We start from the raw sequence: 17,746 nt of genomic DNA, 5'->3' as shown, positions 1-17,746 counted from the left end.
ACACTGCAGTTTACTAATGATTTTAAAATTGCTTTAAGGGTTTAACACTGAATCACTACCACTTCATCCTTGCTGAGATTTAGCATGTGGATCTCAGTGGAAATACATTTGTGTTTCAGGTTAAGTAAATTCAGCTTGTTTTGGTTTAGAATTGGAAGAACATTTTGTTGACGCAGAGCTCTATTTTTGTTACTTCAAGCTAAAAGAAGTCAGTTCAGCATAAGAATTTCTACAAGGCATTAATTGGGAGTTTGTTGGGAAGAGGCTTACTCTGTACTGTATACAATACTTAGAAATTTGTTTAACGTTAACAGCTAATGTTGTTTCAAAGTATTCCTTCTCTGATGCATCTGTATATTCATGCCCAGGGATACTCTTAAAATCTGAGATGAGGAATTGAAAAAGAATTCTGGCCTCTAAGAAATCTCTCAGTGAGATGCTACCGGGAAGAAGAAACACCTCTGATATAAATTCCAAGGTGTCTTGCCATTCCCCTCCTGCTCTCCCCCAACCTCCACTGACCTGAAACATGCACACAGAGTGATGAACTGAAGCATCTACTGTATCCAGTGGTCAAAGTAAACACACTCTCTAATTCTCTTAGACAAGTACACAGGAGGTCTCTTTGTAACCCTGTATCTAAGACAGTGTTTATTGAAATAGATCTTCCTTTATGGAATCTTTACTCTCCACCCCAGACTCAAGATTTAATCTATAAGGCATTAGTTAGGGAAACAAATGAAAATGCCACACACCATATTGGACTATGTATCATGATTCCCCACTTCTGAAGACCTGGGTTCATCCTGGGACCAAAGCCATCAGCCTGAATCTTACTAATGAGGATAACTTATTTGCAGCAGTCCGTCAGTTTTAGGAATAAATAGGCTTTGGGAGACACATCCAAGCAATTTCCCAAACTTGTCAAAATTTCATAATCCCAGCCATAGACCCAGCTTTACCCTCAACTATTTACCCCATTTAACAATAAGTAAATAGATACATGTACACATTTAAAAAATTTCTTCTCTATTTCATCTCTCCCTCTCCCCCCATCCCACCCCATCTTCTGCTGGGTATATCTTTACAACCAAGGATTTGGGATCAACTTAGAATTCTGCAGTAGCTGGTGTGAGACCTCCTATTCTGAGACACACTCTGAAAATGAACTATCAACATACTCACAGGACAGAGTCAGAACATACATACAGACTTCCTATCTCCTATGAAATACTGTGAAGGGTACTAAACAAAACATTCACTGACAAGTACAGTCCTTTTATCAGTGGCTATTTCATTAAGCCTTCCTGGCCTCTATCTGAACTCAACATGCTTTAGCTAATTTTCTAGAACTTCTCCAAACAAAACTTCCTCTATTGTCATCCATATGTTACGACTGTTGTACCATCGACATACTCTTATTCGCACATTGCCTCTTCAGCTCCATTCTGTCTTGTATCACATCTGCTTGGTATCTTTCTTTCCTTTTTATTTTTCAATCCATAATCTTACTAATTTATTATGTTAATGCAGATGATATATTTTTTCCACAAATCTTAACATTGCCACCTTAGGCCTTTGTGGGCCTTTTTCATTCTTTTTGGTAAATAATCAACATGACACATTTGATATAGAGACACAGAGTTTATTCTTACAGTGTTTGCTAGGTTGTATTCTGTGTATATCTTTCCCCCAACTGTACTGCTACTACTCCTATTTTGAGGATATAGAGAAGATTCTCAAATTTAACTCTGGTGTACTATATTTGTGTTTAGGAAGTTTGCCATTAAAAAATCAAGTTTACATTTTAATATGCTGATAAAACTCTATGCTCTGTATAATCCATAAATATTGCTTCGGAAGTATTACCTATTTAATAAAGTTTATTACTGCAACACTACTAAGTAAATAAAAAGTAAATAAAACATTCTTCAGCATTTGAACTCAAATATTGGATTATTCACCCTAAAACATCATTTAGAACAAAACCTCAAGGTTGGTAACTTAAACTGGATACAGTAACTAATCATATACATTTCGGCTTTAAGTGTGTGTGTCAAATAGTTTGTGGTGACAATTAAAATTAATTTTATAAGTGGAACATGAGCCATTTAGCGAAATTAATGTTTTATATAATAATCATTAGGTAGCAACGGGAGACCATTATGGTGCATCAAAATTCCATTCTATGAACATTACAACTTCTCTAGAACTGTGCAGAATCAGTTGGATGCACCTGTTTTGGATGGTTTCCTTTTGCTTTGTCCTTTCAAACTCATTTTCGTTTTCTCAAAAACATGTTATTGCCTTAAGACCAGCACAGTTACTGCTTTATTACATTATGAGGCTGAGATCTATATTTCAATTTTTAATGCTGAAAAATTATAGAAACCATTTCTCATTAAATTTAAGAACCAGAAGACTTACAGAAAGCTTAATTTTATATTCTTTCAAAGACAGAAATCACTAGGAAAAGTGGCAAAAGTAAGTTAAGAGAAATGAAAAATAAAATCAAAAACTAATCAGCATGTCTACTTATGTGTTATTAGTTGTATATACCATATGGGTTTTATTGCTCCAATGCTGAGTAAATTAAGAGAACTTGGAAAAATAATTTTCCTAAATGATTTCAATACCTGCTTATTTTATCTGATAATTTTTCAGTTTTCATCAGTGGGGCATCCTAGAGTGACAATTGTAATTTAATTATTATTATGATTAAACTATTATATTAGTTCAAGCTTCAATGTCTAGGCTGTTATAATTGCCTTCAAATTCAGTTTTCTGAATTTACAGTCTCTCATTACAATCTACTCAGGAGTAATCTCTATAAGATAAAAATCTGATGACGCCATACTTCAGACACTCTAGAGGTCCCCCAGCCCACCTTCTACAACATGGCATAGAGTATAGCATATCTTATTTACTGCGATTATGACAAGCCAAATGCTCTCATCTGTCTGTGCTTTTTCTTGTGCAATTACCTTTCCTTACACATCTTCCAACCCCTCCCAACTTCCTTCTCACCAGTACTCATCCATTGTGAGTCAGCCTCAGCATTGCCCCCTTTCTTTTTTCTGCACATGTCCCTCTTATAGATTCACACCGTTTTGCTTGCTGTAACAAATGCTATTAGTGCCCCATGAATGTCTACTCTCTGGCCCTCTTCCACATGCCAGTATCTGTAGTCTTCCCAAATGCCCTTATACCAGCATTTCAAGGAGCTGCCTGTTTGCTTGCTCTGGAGGCAGAAAATGCTGAAAATTTCCCCCCTGCACAGCATCACTGACCAAGAACTCTAAGGTTTCAGCGTGTAAATTTACCAGTTCGATCACTTCTGAGGATCAGTAATTCTAGGGAATATGTTTTATGCTATTTCCCAGAATTTGCTCTTGGGTGAAGCTATAGTTCTTTTAAAGACAGCTGGTTGCCAGCAATTCCTTTTTGGGCTGCCTTCTCTGCATTACTTCCCCACTTCCCTATGAGCATTACTTGAATATTTCAAAATAACCATTTATACCTGAATCTTTTGTCTCCAGGTTTTTTTCTTACAGAATCCACAGTAAAAATTTTAACACCAGAGGTATTGTGTGGGTTTCTGGAGTTGAACAGTTCACTGGCCGCATGGCATCCAGACCACGTGGCATGTTGTAACAGCACAATTACAAGACTCTCCCATGTGGTGAATTGGGATGGCATAAAAGCATAGGGGGATGAATGCTTTATTAGTCTCTTCAGGATTTGAGAAAAATATTGATAATGATAATGACTATGGACTTGGTAGTTGCTGCAAGTACTATCAGTGACCTCAGGAAGAAAAGAAAGAAAAAAAAACAAAAAAGATGGGCTCTAACTAGGTAATCAATATCTCAGAGTCACGCTGGGAATGTCAGAAGGTCTCCCTCCATGACAGCATCTAAAGAAATGCTGCTCTTTTAAAGCCAGAGAGAATATTGAACAAAAAGCAGACCTTTTGTTTGATTATAATAGTACTCGAGCTGTAGAGAAGATTTACTTTAAAGCACCAGCGTCCTCTTATAAAACTCAAAGCCTTACCAGGATAGAGGTAGGATCTTGAACCCAGACTTGGATACCTGGAGGACTTACCTCTTACTGGAGGCAATTCTTTCCTTGCCTGGAGACCACACAGCTGCCTCACCTGAAGTAAACGCTTTCAAATATATATATTTTCCTCAAAATTTTCCCTCATCTATCGTTTCTAGATCACTAAATATGTTCAAGACCAGGCAGGGCCCAAATGAGATAGTATTATTTCTGATTTAAGAAAAATGGGATTATTCACCAAAAGAACAGTAAACACTGGCTAATTTGTCCAATTAGGAATTAAAAGAACATGCCTAGATGAATGTTGAGTAGACTGGACAAAACATGTGTCTGAAATATAAGGTATATAGCAGATGATAAAGATATGTTATACAACCAAACAAATTTACATCTAAACATTTGTGTTTTGAGGTACGCATCTCCAAATTTATACTTAATAGTATAGCTAATTACATACTTCTCTAAAAATGCATTCCTATAATTCCAGAAAATAAAAATATATATTAAATAAGAAAATAATACTCTCAAATGCATCAATGTTTAAATTATACAATGGTCATACAATGTAAATCAATAAGCTTAATAAGTTAATCTAGATGGAAACACTATAACTTATTAAAAAATCTTGAAGGATATCCAGCACAATGATCACAAATGAATGCATTTTATTGCCATCTTGCCTTACACTCAAATGACCTTGTTGACTGAGTTCAAATAATTCTGATGTTCCATTATTTAACACACGGCATTAGCTAATCTCTTTTCAAATTAATATGTAAGAAGAGTATTCACCTAAAAAATACATTTAAAAATACATGTAAATATTCCACTCACCCTTACTTGACCCACAAAGGCATTGGATTCTTCTTCTACCACTGACAGATTTCTGGGCAGATAGGGATCAAACACTGGAGCATTGTCATTGACATCTGTCACCACCACATTCACTGTGGCAGTTGAGGTCTTAAAAAGAAAAAAAAAAAAAGATTAAATGTGAGAGGAGTTATTTTTATTTTGATGTTATTTAACTGGTCATCCCAGCATTTGTCTGTCTGAAAGGCAACTCATTACTATTCCCATTCCTTACCTTTCCAAAAAAGTCCAAAAAAAAAAAAAAGGGATAAAAAGGGAGGAAGCTTGCAATTTTCAAATACCTCAAAAAACAGATGGAAAAAACAAATGATGATATTAAAGGGCAAATATCTTCTTGAAAATGTCAAGTATTTCCTGGAGGCTTACTTTTAGAAAGTGCTTTTTTACCTTTATCTTGTTCACATTTTATGGGTAGTAAGCTTTTGTTTATACACACATGCACACCTTTTTCTCTGAAATGTAACATTTCTGTAGTTTTTATCACTTATATCGTGTACTGTTTAAAAATATAACTAGTACATTATAAAATAGCATGGTATGCCAAATAGATATCTTGGGGTAAGCAAATACTATCAGAAAATACCACATTAGTAATTTTCTAGGTTCATATCTAAACCAAGAGTTTGAGGACCATACACTATTAATCAAATGATTGCCTTACGGTTTTACAGCCTAAGAAAATGGTAAACAGGTAGCCTTTTGTTCTACTGGCTAAAAGGTAAACTCTTTGGCTTGCTGCAACCTGAGAACATCCTGTAGGTCAATGACTTTTGCACAATCAAGGAACATCTTCATGTGTGACTCAAGCTGAAAACCACTCTCTTTAATCAAAACCTGACTATATAGCACAAGCCCTCTACCCAGCTATGTCACAGTGTGGGGCAGTTCGCAAAAGGCTGAGACCACAGTTCGAGAAAGAAAGGACTCTAGGCTGGAAAATGAAAAATCTAAACAAACAAACAACAACAACAACAAAAAAAAGGGAGTTCCTGTCATGGCACAGTGGAAATGAATCCGACTGGGAATCATGAGGTGGCCGCGTTTGATCCCTGGCCTCGCTCAGTGGGTTAAGGATCCAATGTTGCTATGTACTGTGGTGTAGGTCGCAGATGTGGCTGGGATCTGGCATTGCTGCGGCTGTGGCCTAGACCAGAGGCTACAGCTCCGTTTAGACCCCTAACCTGGGAACCTCCATATGCTGTGAGTGCAGTCCTAAAAAGACCAAAAAAAAAAAAGAATAAAGAAAAATCTATTATGCTATATTCAATATTAATAACATGTAAATAAAAAGTAGGAAGAAAAAGCAGGATGAAACAGTCACGAAAGAATTTCTTAACTTTTTAAAAAATACAAATGTGATTTGTCCTAATCTGTAAGTGATGTGGGGTGAAAGACTAAAAAGGTGAGCATCAAGAAGTGATTTAGAGGAAATGAATCTGAGGAAATGTTTCAGCAGTCATGGGGCCAAGAGGTTAAAAGCTGGATTTCCTAGCTGCTAAGGAAGAGAGGTGCTGGTAAATAAACACCCAATCCTTTCTGTTGCAATCACTGAAGTTCTATACTATGTGAGTAATGCTGTATGAGGTCTAGACCAGGTAGGTCTTATCCAGATTGAAACCCAGTACTCATACTCTGATTAGATTAAGGTGATCTGTCTTTCTTTTAACAGAAGGATGTATAAATCTTATTTTGAGCAATATAATTTTACTCCAAGCCTTTATAATTTTTCATATATAATGTCCAGCAGTCATTTAAAAATTGCCATGCATAGCAGGACATTCCTAGGTATTTATAACTTATTTATTTTCGTACTAGCTACATCAGTAGATCAATGGGCATATTTTACAAAACTTCATACAGACAGCTATGATTATTTATTCCTTATGATATGTACATATTTCTGTACTTAAAACTGCAATAAAATTTTTATTTAAAGAATTGTGAAAGACTAGCAGAACCGTATTGTTTAGTCAAGGCAGGAAACAACCTAAATGCCCAACAATACTTGATGGTTATATAGTATGTTGTGTTTTATGCATACACTATCATACTAAGAATGTACAAACTACTGTTACAAGCAGACACATCAATGGATTTCATGAAGGTAAGGTTGAGTGTAAGAAGCCAGACGTAATGCAGTACATACTGCACAATTCTAAGTACATACATGTGAAGTCACGATAGCAGGGATCACTTTTGTGAAAAAAGTGGAATAGGGACTGGTAGGATCATAAGGCTGGGCATCTGGGTCCTAATTAATTTCTATTTCTGGATCTGAAAAGTGATTATACAGGGCTGTTCACTATGTTAATATTTATTAAACTGCATGATTTATGGTTTGTATACTCTTCCTTGCACATATCTCCATGAAATCATTTAATTTAAAGGATGCATGTACATCAAAATATACTTGCATGTAGGTGTACTGGGATATGTACAAATTCAAATGTTATCTAATTAGATGAAATACAGATTATTTTATTTTCTCCTTTTAACTTTTATATATTTTTCCAATTTTTGCTGAAAGGGCTACTTCGCTTTTATAACAAAAATCAGTTTAACAAAGGTTGTATCTTTAAAAGTTGTGTTAGAGTGAAAACCAATACAAAGATGTGCCTTTATAGCAGCAGTCATTCCTATTCTGCCTGAGGGTGAACAAGACATTAAAATAGACAGCCTAGAGCCAAAATCTAAGAATAGCCACACTAGGGTTTGCTGACCTTCCTTCCAACTGCTTGCCAGTCTATCTGTATTCCCCTGTCAATCTACTGTAAGGGTGTCCAACCTGTTCTTTAAAATTCTGATTATTGACACTATGGAGTGGATGTTTTCAGACTATTGTGTGTCCTCAGTCAAAGGCTGTGGTCTATAACTAGAAGATATAAGAACTGGGTCACTAAGTGAACTAGGAACAACAAGGTCACCATTTCTGTGTTAGCAGGGTTTGAAATTTAAGGACCATGTAGATATATTTCTCCATATCTTAGTGAATTGTACATGAAAAGAAGAATGTCCATGTCTCTGGCAGAAATGTAAAGTAATAAACATATGTAGAATAATCTCTAGCTTATATATTTCTGGAAAAGTGGTCTGAATTTACTTGCATCAGAAACACTTGGTTAATTGTTAAAAAAGAAGATTTGGGGGCTACACATTAGAAACTATTGACTCTATTCTGCAATATTCAAATTATCATTTTGCAATTTGTTTCACATAAATTGTTGGCAATCCTTTTGATTTAAGAAAGGTCCATCTACCTGGGGTCTATGCTCATTAAATATCTTTTGTAAAACTTTTGATTACTAAAGTTAAAGGGTTAATTTTACTATAATTTTACAGAGGATGAAATCTAAATGTTTAGATAAGAAAAGTGCTATCAAAATATGAGACTATTATTACTTTGTAATCATTTTCTTCTTCAAAAACCCACTATCTATGCCCATGTATCAGTTCAGCCCCAAAATTATATAAATGATGAAATTAACTGAGGAAGCTTTTGTTTGAAAGTTAAGCGTTTCTTTCTCTACTGGTATTATTAATACAAACTTTTGAAAACAAAACAACTTTACTTAAAAGGGTCAGAATTTTAATGTTGAATAAGACATTGGTTATAAGAATGAAAAAAAATGGGGATTTAGAAATGCTAAGTGATTTGCCCAAAGGGAATTGATATTAACAGGTATTGAATAATGGAAAAAAAAAAAAGCTCTAAACCACTAATTTTAATATAGAGCTAATTTTCAGCTTTTGATGTAGACAAAGCCATAATTAGTAGATTGAAACTATGCCAGATAGCTTAATATACTATTTCTTTTCCATCTTTATTCTTGTGTAAAAAATCTTACTTTCAAGGCCAGAGGTAAAAGGTCCTAGCTAATATTACTTCCATTAATTTCTGATTTATAATGTGACATATCTCAAAGCTATGTTATGTTTTTTTCCCAATTTTAGTGCTTGACCTGAATGAAACCTTATTAATTTTACTCTAAGTATACTCCTTACTCTATGCTGAATAATTCCTTCTATTTAGAATTTTCCCACTCAGTTATTTCCTAGCCAAGTTACCCATTAACTTTCATCATAAGTCAAAGTTCTCAATTATTTTCTTCTTGAGATTCTCACTGACTTCTTTACATATATCTTACACAGGCTTACTGTGTTAAGGGCATAGTATATGTAAAAATTAATCTCAGATTTTATTTTTATTCACTTGTCTAATATTTAAGAGTCCTCTATAGGCCCCACTATTTACTAAAACTGTTATGTATATTTTATGTTCCATGTATAACTGTTTATTTAATGTTTGAAAAATGGCTAATAGCTTATTATGGGCAGATTATAATTACCAAATTTAAAAAATAATCCAAGCCAATTTTTCTATTTTTTCAATTAAGATCACAAAACTGTCTATTATCAATTTTTTGTTTTGATCATGATAAACTCTCAAGAGTGTTCCTCAAATAAACATGAGGAGAGCATTATATGTCCCCACCGAGCTTATTTTATAGATCAAAGAAGTCATTTCAAGTAATCTGGAGATGTACTGCTTTTGAACTGCATGAGTCTTGCCTAGAAGTTTATATTGAATTTGAAATTATTTCCAGAGAACAGTGCTGAGTTGGCCCATAACCGCCTGACTAAAGACAGAAGCTACACTGTGGCATAGAAATGATTGAAAAAAACAGTTCAATAAAGCATTGCCAACAACTGAAATATTACAGTGCTTAAAAATCAGAATGATGGCAGTTGTGAGGTCGATTAAATAAAATAATTAAATCATTTTACAAAACTCCTGGATGATTAAACAATTTATTCATCATTTTTTTTTAAGTACACAGGAAATAAAATTTATCTTTTCTAGAATTAGAGGACTGGTTAAACCACTTCAATTAGGAAGGACTAGTCAGGAATCCAAGTGCTATTACAACTAACCTGTGGAATCAGGCAACTTAGTTTCCTAAGTGCTTCAAGATATTCATGCACACATTCCCTTCTGCCCATCCCACCCCCTTCTACCAAAAAAGTGACATTAAAGGAAATAGAGTCAACACAGTAAAACTGTAGGGACTGTTCATTGCTGCGCTGGTGATGGATACAGTAGAAAACTTCTTAGACTAAGTCAGGTTTCATTTTCCCCATAAACTGAGTAAGAATGCTAATCCCAAGTACCTATTCTGTAAAGTCCAAAACTTCCTCTCCTGTTTCAGAGTATAGATTTGTCCGGTTAAAAGAGCCCACTGGAGAAGAGACACTTCGGTAGTTTTAAGCAGCTGCTCCAGGTGAAAAATGGTTTAATTCATGAATTCATAGTTGTAATAAATTTTGTAGAGTGTAAAACTACAAGGCTCTCCTAAATTCTTTAACACTGGTTTTAAAGCCCTTTCCCCCAAGGAGAGTACTCACCCCATCCGGCCGGCCATCAGAAGCAGTGACAATCAGAATGTAGCGATCAGTGCTTTCCCGGTCCAGTGCTTTCCCTAAGGTTAGAATCCCAGTACTAGTGACAGAGAAAACAGATAAACAAATGAGGCACAAAAAAGATTATGTCACAGGGAGTCTTTCTACTACTGTGAACTACTTTTGATAGGTTTTTTCCCCCTTCAGCAAGCATAGCTTGAGTATTTAAGATGTATGATTGAGGATTCATGTCGAAAATTGAAAAAGGGTTTTAAGGCTGTTGAGCTTCTTAACAAATAATAAAAAATTGCCAGACTGAATGAGACAACAGAGTTGATCCTCTAGACTCCAATAAAATAAAATATGCTTAATTCTTTCCAGGCAGAAAGATATCTATCTGGTTTGTGATTATTTCAATGATGCAAGAGTCCACTGATCTTCAGCAGCTTCATAATCCTTTGAGTAAAGAAATGGTTTCTTAAATCTAATCTATATCACCATTCCCATTCTTTGTCACATATGCATCCACTATGGAAATGCAAATGTTTAAATTTCATCTTTGATAAATCCCAGAGATTAAAATGTATTTTTCTTTCTTTTCAAATTTCAAAATAAGTAAGGCTTATTGAGTAAAATTAGAAAATATACAGTGGAATATTAAAAAATTTCATAGATATTATGGTTATTTTTATAATATTTATTTATTTATTGTCTTTTCTAGGGCCGCACCCATGGCACATGGAGGTTCCCAGGCTAGGGGTCTAATCGGAGCTGTAGCTGCCGGCCTATGCCAGAGCCACAGCAACACAGGATCTAAGCTGTGTCTGCAACCTACACCACAGCTCACAGCAACACTGGATCCTTAACCCACTGAGCAAGGCCAGGGATCGAACCTGCAACCTCATGGTTTCTAGTCGGATTCATTAACCACTGCACCATGACCAGAAATTTTATTTTTATAATATTTCTTTTATTCTCTAACCATATTTAAATACATTACAATTTCTTTCAAAAGAGCAATCAGGCTGCATATATTACATTCTTTTTAAGATAATATAATTTTATAAGCATTCATTCTCTCATTTTATAATCTATAAAAACAAATTCTTTTCTTCATACATTAACAAATTTACCATTTTGTCCTTCTTTTAAAATGTAGATCTTCCTTAATTTAAGTATCATGTATGATGGGAGATGAACAGCCTTTGGGAAAATTCTCATACTTAGAATGTTTTTAATATTAATTCTTAATTTTTCACTGTTTAGAATAAATACTTTCAGACATTTAAGATTTTATTCTCCAATGTAATTTGTTTTATAAGAATTTGGTCACTTACAATGCTCTTTAAAACAGGTGTTACATTTCTGTCTTAGATATTACAATCTGACATTGTACATGACTTTTTTTGGGGGGGACATGATATGTAGCAGCTTGATGTGGGAATCTCAGTTCCCAGACCAGGGATTGAATCTGGGCCTCAGAGGTAAAAGCGCTGGGTCCTAAACACCAGACCACCAGGGAACTCCATATACATGACATTTTAAATAAGGTCTAGCATGCACGTACTGTGAAGGAGTGGCTATATTAATTTGACAAAACATTAAAATATTTATCAAGTATAAAAGCAATTTGTTTTTGATTGATCAAAGGCTTTCATTTTAATGCACGTGTTTTTGCTGTTACAGCGTAATTTAAGGAATTCATACCGCATATGGTAGCCTGGGTACAGAGAGTCAATGTCAATGAATAAACAACAGGGTGCAGTTACTCTGTTTGATTTGTTTTATTGTTGTTACTGGTATGGACTTTTAAAAAGTTCTAAACATATGGTATGACTCTGGAAAAACTGACTTTGCTTCTTGTGCATTTTAAAACGTTTTGTCCAAGTAACTGAAAACCAATTCCCAGAGCAGTCCATAACACTCAGGTTTGGATCAACTTCCTACACTGCAGATGGTTCAGATAATCTCATTCTAAAATGACATTCAAAGAAAAAAGTAAGGCATTTATTGCTTCTGAGACCTATTCACAAGAACCTGAAGCAATCGGAAATCTGAAAATTTATTCATGGTAAAATGAGTGAAAAAAGATAATTGAGTTATTGTTTTCCATTTTCCCCTTAAGTTTAAGGTTCAATATTCTATATTATTCCCTGCACAGTAAATTAGGATATCACTAGAAATTTGGATTGTGTTACCACTTAGAGCCACAGCGTATCTAAATAGCTTATTTTTAATAGTTTGGTGATTATTATGGAAATAGACCTTTGCTTAAGATAATGTGTACCTTGTATCCCAAGGTAGTAGGCATTAAGACAGGATATTTGGGAAATGGAAAAAGAAAGAAAGAACAGGTAGTGTCTTTCAGTATTTGTAACTGAAACACTAGTTCATTGGTACACAGAAGCATCTTTTCATGAAACTCCAGAAATAACTGGAAAGGAGGACTTGCTACCAGCTGGAAGGAAGCCTCAGAGCAGGATCATTAAGTTGTGTTTAGAAATGCAGTAAATCAGAGTTCCCGTCATGGCTCAGTGGTTAATGAATCTGACTAGGAACCATGAGGTTGCAGGTTCGATCCCTGGCCTTGCTCAGTGGGTTAAGGATCCGGCGTTGCCGTCAGCTGTGGTGTAGGTTGCAGATGCGGCTTGGATCCGCTATTGCTGTGGCTCTGGTGTAGGCCGGTGGCTACAGCTCTGATTAGACCCCTAGCCTGGGAACCTCCATATGCGGCGGGAGTAGCCCTAGAAAAGGCAAAAGGACAAAAAAAAAAGAGAGGGAGAGAGAGAGAGAGAGAGAAAGAAAGAAATGCAGTAAATCTTAAAAGTCCATATGTTAAAAATACATAAGAATCACTCCTGATAAAACAACAGTAATGGTGGTACCTAAATTTTACCCAATTTAAAGTATATTGAACAGGAGTGATAGTGAAAATTATGAAGTAAAGTAGGCAGTTTGAAGAGATGGTCTCTCCACAGAAGCACTGGGAAATGAAGCAGGAAAGATCAGGAACAACTTTGATTGGACTCTGGAAAAGGTTTTAGCACAAATGAAGGCAGAATTAAGAAAAAGGCAACCTCAAAATGATAGTAAAGATTTGTGCTATTTGACTTGTCCTTGACCCATCCCTCCCTGGCTTAGATTAGTCTTGAAGATGGAAATTGACATCCCAGTGGGATATTTGCATTCCTGTTTCTCAAGGTAGCAGAACTATCTTTATTCATAAAGAATTGTGTTTATCTATTTCAACTGGTCTGGAGGCTGCCTGAAGTAATAATATATAGTGTTTGTCTTTATTTTGCCTAACTCAGAACTCACTCAAGGCAGAAAAGCGGTGGGTATTCCTGGAAAACAATGTAAGTCAGGGAGTAGCATGAAGCCAGCTGAGGCACAATTTATGTTTGCATGCAATGGAACCCCAAAAGCCTGGAAGGAAAAATTGGGTAGAGAGTTTCTTGGGAAAGTAGGGCATTCAAAAGTACATGTGTATTCTGGTGAATAGAACAGAGAGTCCAGAAATGAATCCATGTGTCTGTGGCCAATTGATTTTCAACAAGAATGCCAAGTTCATTCAATAGGAAAAGAATAGTCTCTTTATCAAATAGTGCTGGAGCAATTGTAGATCTACATGTAAAAGAATGAAACTGGATTATCTCACACCATATACAAAAGTTAACTCAAAATGGACAAACAATCTATATGAAAGTACTGAAAACATAAAACTCTTAGACAAAAACAGGGATACATCTTCATGATTTGGAGTTTAACAATGGATTCTTACATATGATGACAAAAGAATGAAGAACAAAAGGAAAAATAGACAAATTGAGCTACCTCAAAATTAAAATTTTTGTGCATCAAAGTACATTATCAAGAAAGTTAAAAAAAACTACAAAATGGGAGAAAATATCTGTGAATCATGTATCTGATAAGAATCTGTTTCCCCAAACAAATAAAAGACACCATACAACTTAACGAAAAAAGACAAACAACCCAATTAAAAAATTGGCAAAGAATTTGAATAGATATTTCTCCAAAGAAGATATACAAATGGCAAATAAGCACCTGAAAAGATGCCAACATCATTAGTCATCAGGGAAATACAAATCAAAACTACAACAAAATACTACTTCACACTCAGTAGGATGGCTATAATTAACAAAACATTTGGGAAAATAATGTGTTAATGAAAATGTGGAGGAACTGAAACCCTTGCACAGTGCTGGTGGGAATGTGAAGTGGTTAAATAACCAGGGAAAACAGTTTGGCAGTTCTTCAAAAAGCAAATAATTACAATATGACTGAGCAATTCCAACTGAATATATATTCAAAAGAATTCAAAACAGGTATTTAAATACATGTACAATGAACATTCCTCAGTATCCATAATAGGCAAAACATAGAAAAAATACCCACATTTTCATCAATCTATGAATGGGCAAACAAATTGTTATATATGTACGTAACAGAATATTATGCAGTTATGAAAAGGAATGAAGTATTAAGATATGCTTGAACATGGATGAACTTTGAAACATTACGCTAAGTGAAAAAAAGTGAGACACAAAAGGTTACATATTGTGCCATTCTATTTATAGGAAACATTCAAAATAAATAAGTTCACAGAGGCAGAATGCAACTTAGTGGTTGCCAGCACCAGAGTGGAAGGGCAAACAGGGAGTGACTGCTTCATGGGTTTGTGTTTCCTTTTGGAAGGATGACAATATTCTGGAACTATATAGAATTGATAGTTGTACAACATTGTGAGTCAACTAAATGCCACTGAGTTGTTGACTTTAAAATGGTAAAGTTTATGCTATGTCAATTTAACCTCAATTATATTGATTACATTTCACAGAATTCCCTCACCAAACTTGAAGGCTATATTCCTGATATATATTGTGCTTAACAAAATCAAGCTCTTTAAGACAATGTGTTGGTTTGCCAAACCACAAAAATGGTGTTCAAAAGTTGTTTAAACAATACAGATTAAAAAGTAGTAGAGGGTGTCTACTTCCAAACAAATCCACCTGCTAGCATTTAAAATCTATTTCTATATGTGTTCATCTTCTCAAATTACCCCGTTCATTAGAAAATAGTGCAGCAACATAATTGCGGACTGAAAGAGATTATCTCACAAGTTTCATGTTTTGTATACTATGCTTCCTTTAATCCTTTTCAATTCATTCTACTAGCTGTGATTTAACATCATTTATACTTATAAGTGTCTAAGTCTCTAGCAGATTCATCATGCTGATTCAGGCATCATGTTTTAGGCCTTATAATGACATTTAGAGAGGTTAGAGTGTACTTCAAAATGTGTGATTGTGTCTAGTTTGATATGGTGTTCCACGTTAAATAGTAGTGATTAACATACCCAGACAAACAGAAAGAGTTAGATACTGGCAGCAGTTCAGGAAAAGATGATGGCGGCATGAACTAAGGGAGTAGAGTGAAGGATGCAAGAATGGTGATCTGAGTATGTATTTTGAAAGTAGAGCTAACGGAAAAAAAATGCTTATCATCTTTCTTACACGTTAATCTTCAATGTAGTTTAAACTGGTATAAAAACATAATCAAGCTTTAAATTTAGTGTCAATATTAATTTAGTCACATAGTAAGAAATAAAAATGCAAGTGAAGATAGAGAATTTTCAAATAAAGTTCTAACAAAGGCAAATCATTCATATGTTTACTTATAATGAATGTTTGCTGAATAAATATTTGCTGAATCATATGAAACTATTGACATGAAGATATGAAAACATTAAAATAATGCATTATACTGCAGAACCATAAAGATCCAGCCATTTAATAAATGGTATTGAATGATTTACATAATGAATGATTGTGATCTGTAAGCAACAAGGCCTTTTCTTTTTAAAGGACAAATTTCTTTCTTGGCCATATGACTAATTCACTTCATTAAAATGAATATAATTCAACACTTGGTAAATATATACCAGCTACCAGCATTGAAATGATTATTCATTACTACTAATTTTTTTAAGAATTATAAAAATGTTTTTTGATATTTATATTTCAACAGAAAATATAAAGTAACGTTATTATAATGATTATTGCTAAAATTGGCATCATAGCATAAAACAATATAATATTTAACATAAACAATAAGGCATGAAATTTTTGTTGTTTTAAGGAGGAAAATGTAAGCAAAGCCAGTATTTGGATGAATTGAAGCATTTGATAACTGATGACAGAGTATTATTTTGTATTATTTCTTGAGAGAGCACCCCAACTATTCAAATCCTTAAAATATACATAGAAGTGGTGATGCAAATTTGCACAAGTATCCCAGAAGTTTCAAAGAGGGAAGGGATTAAAATATCAAATTTCCCCCCTTTAAAATGTGTTGAAATATATTGCTAATGGTCTAGGATAGCCTATAAATATCAAGGGGAACAAAAGCAATGAGACAGCTGAAATAAAATTATCATCAATTAATATACAATATCTGTGAGTCTGTTTCTGTTCTGCAAATAAGTTCATTTGTATCCTTTTTTAAGATCCCACATATAAGGGATATTATATGATGTTTCTTTCACTAACTTCACTTAGTACGCCAATCTCAAGGTCCATCCATGTTGCTGCAAATGACCTTATTTCATTCTTTTTTAAGACTAATATTCCACTGTATATATGTACTACATATTCTTTATCCATTTATCTGTCTATGGACATTTAGGTTGCTTCCGTGTCTTGGCTATTGGAAATAGTGCTAGGATGGACTGGCAATTTGGGTTTGGCATATGCATCCTGAGGTATATGGAATGATTGGCCAGCAGAGACCTACTGTATATAGCACAGGGAACTCTACCCAATATTCTGTAATAACCTATATGGGAAAAGAATCTGAAAAACATGGATATGTACATACGTATAATTGAATCATTTTGTTACACAGCAGAAATTATCATAACATTGTAAATCAAATATAATTCAGCAGAATTAAAAAAAAAAGATAAGAGGCAATGGGGCCAGTATACTGGACACTGAATCAAAAATAATCATCAACAGAGACCATGCACTCATCACAGAGACCTGCCCTACCCTAGCTGTTTGGAAGCAATTTGCATTTAAGGATATTTCTGTCTGATGAGGTCAATTCAGACAGATAGGATACTGCACTGATATGTTTTACCTCTGTGACCCAGGTAGGTGTCTCTCTGGTTTAAATATTATAAATGAGAGAAGTAGTAGAGAAATACTTGCTAATATAGCAGCACAAGTGAGAATGTCTTTGGTAAAACTTGTTGTTTATTAGCATTCATTAATAACCAGCGGTTGTAAAATCCTTCAGCATCAAGAGAAAAACAGATAAACACAAGAATAGACAATTCAACAGAGACAGTAAGACCTTGGCTTCCTGTTTACCAGGAGAAGTGAAAGAT

The 17,746-nt window shown here is 34.5% G+C and overlaps 1 protein-coding gene across 7 annotated transcripts in view; it reads right to left on the bottom strand.

Moving 5' to 3' along the window:
* PCDH15 (protocadherin related 15) overlaps positions 1-17,746 on the bottom strand; it is a 734,454-nt gene that overhangs the window by 213,466 nt on the left and 503,242 nt on the right. For all 7 annotated transcript variants that reach the window (XM_047760762.1, XM_047760764.1, XM_047760769.1 and 4 more), the window contains 2 exons: positions 10,342-10,435; positions 4,900-5,028 (listed from right to left, as the gene is read on the bottom strand). In XM_047760762.1, the coding sequence (XP_047616718.1) occupies positions 4,900-5,028; positions 10,342-10,435 (223 nt within the window). The remainder of the gene's footprint in view (positions 1-4,899; positions 5,029-10,341; positions 10,436-17,746) is intronic.

The sequence above is a fragment of the Phacochoerus africanus genome, chromosome 15 (genome assembly GCF_016906955.1).
Source record: "Phacochoerus africanus isolate WHEZ1 chromosome 15, ROS_Pafr_v1, whole genome shotgun sequence".
Classification (NCBI taxonomy): domain Eukaryota; kingdom Metazoa; phylum Chordata; class Mammalia; order Artiodactyla; family Suidae; genus Phacochoerus; species Phacochoerus africanus.
Note: the sequence above shows the minus strand (reverse complement) of the source record. Positions and strands in the feature narration are given on the sequence as shown.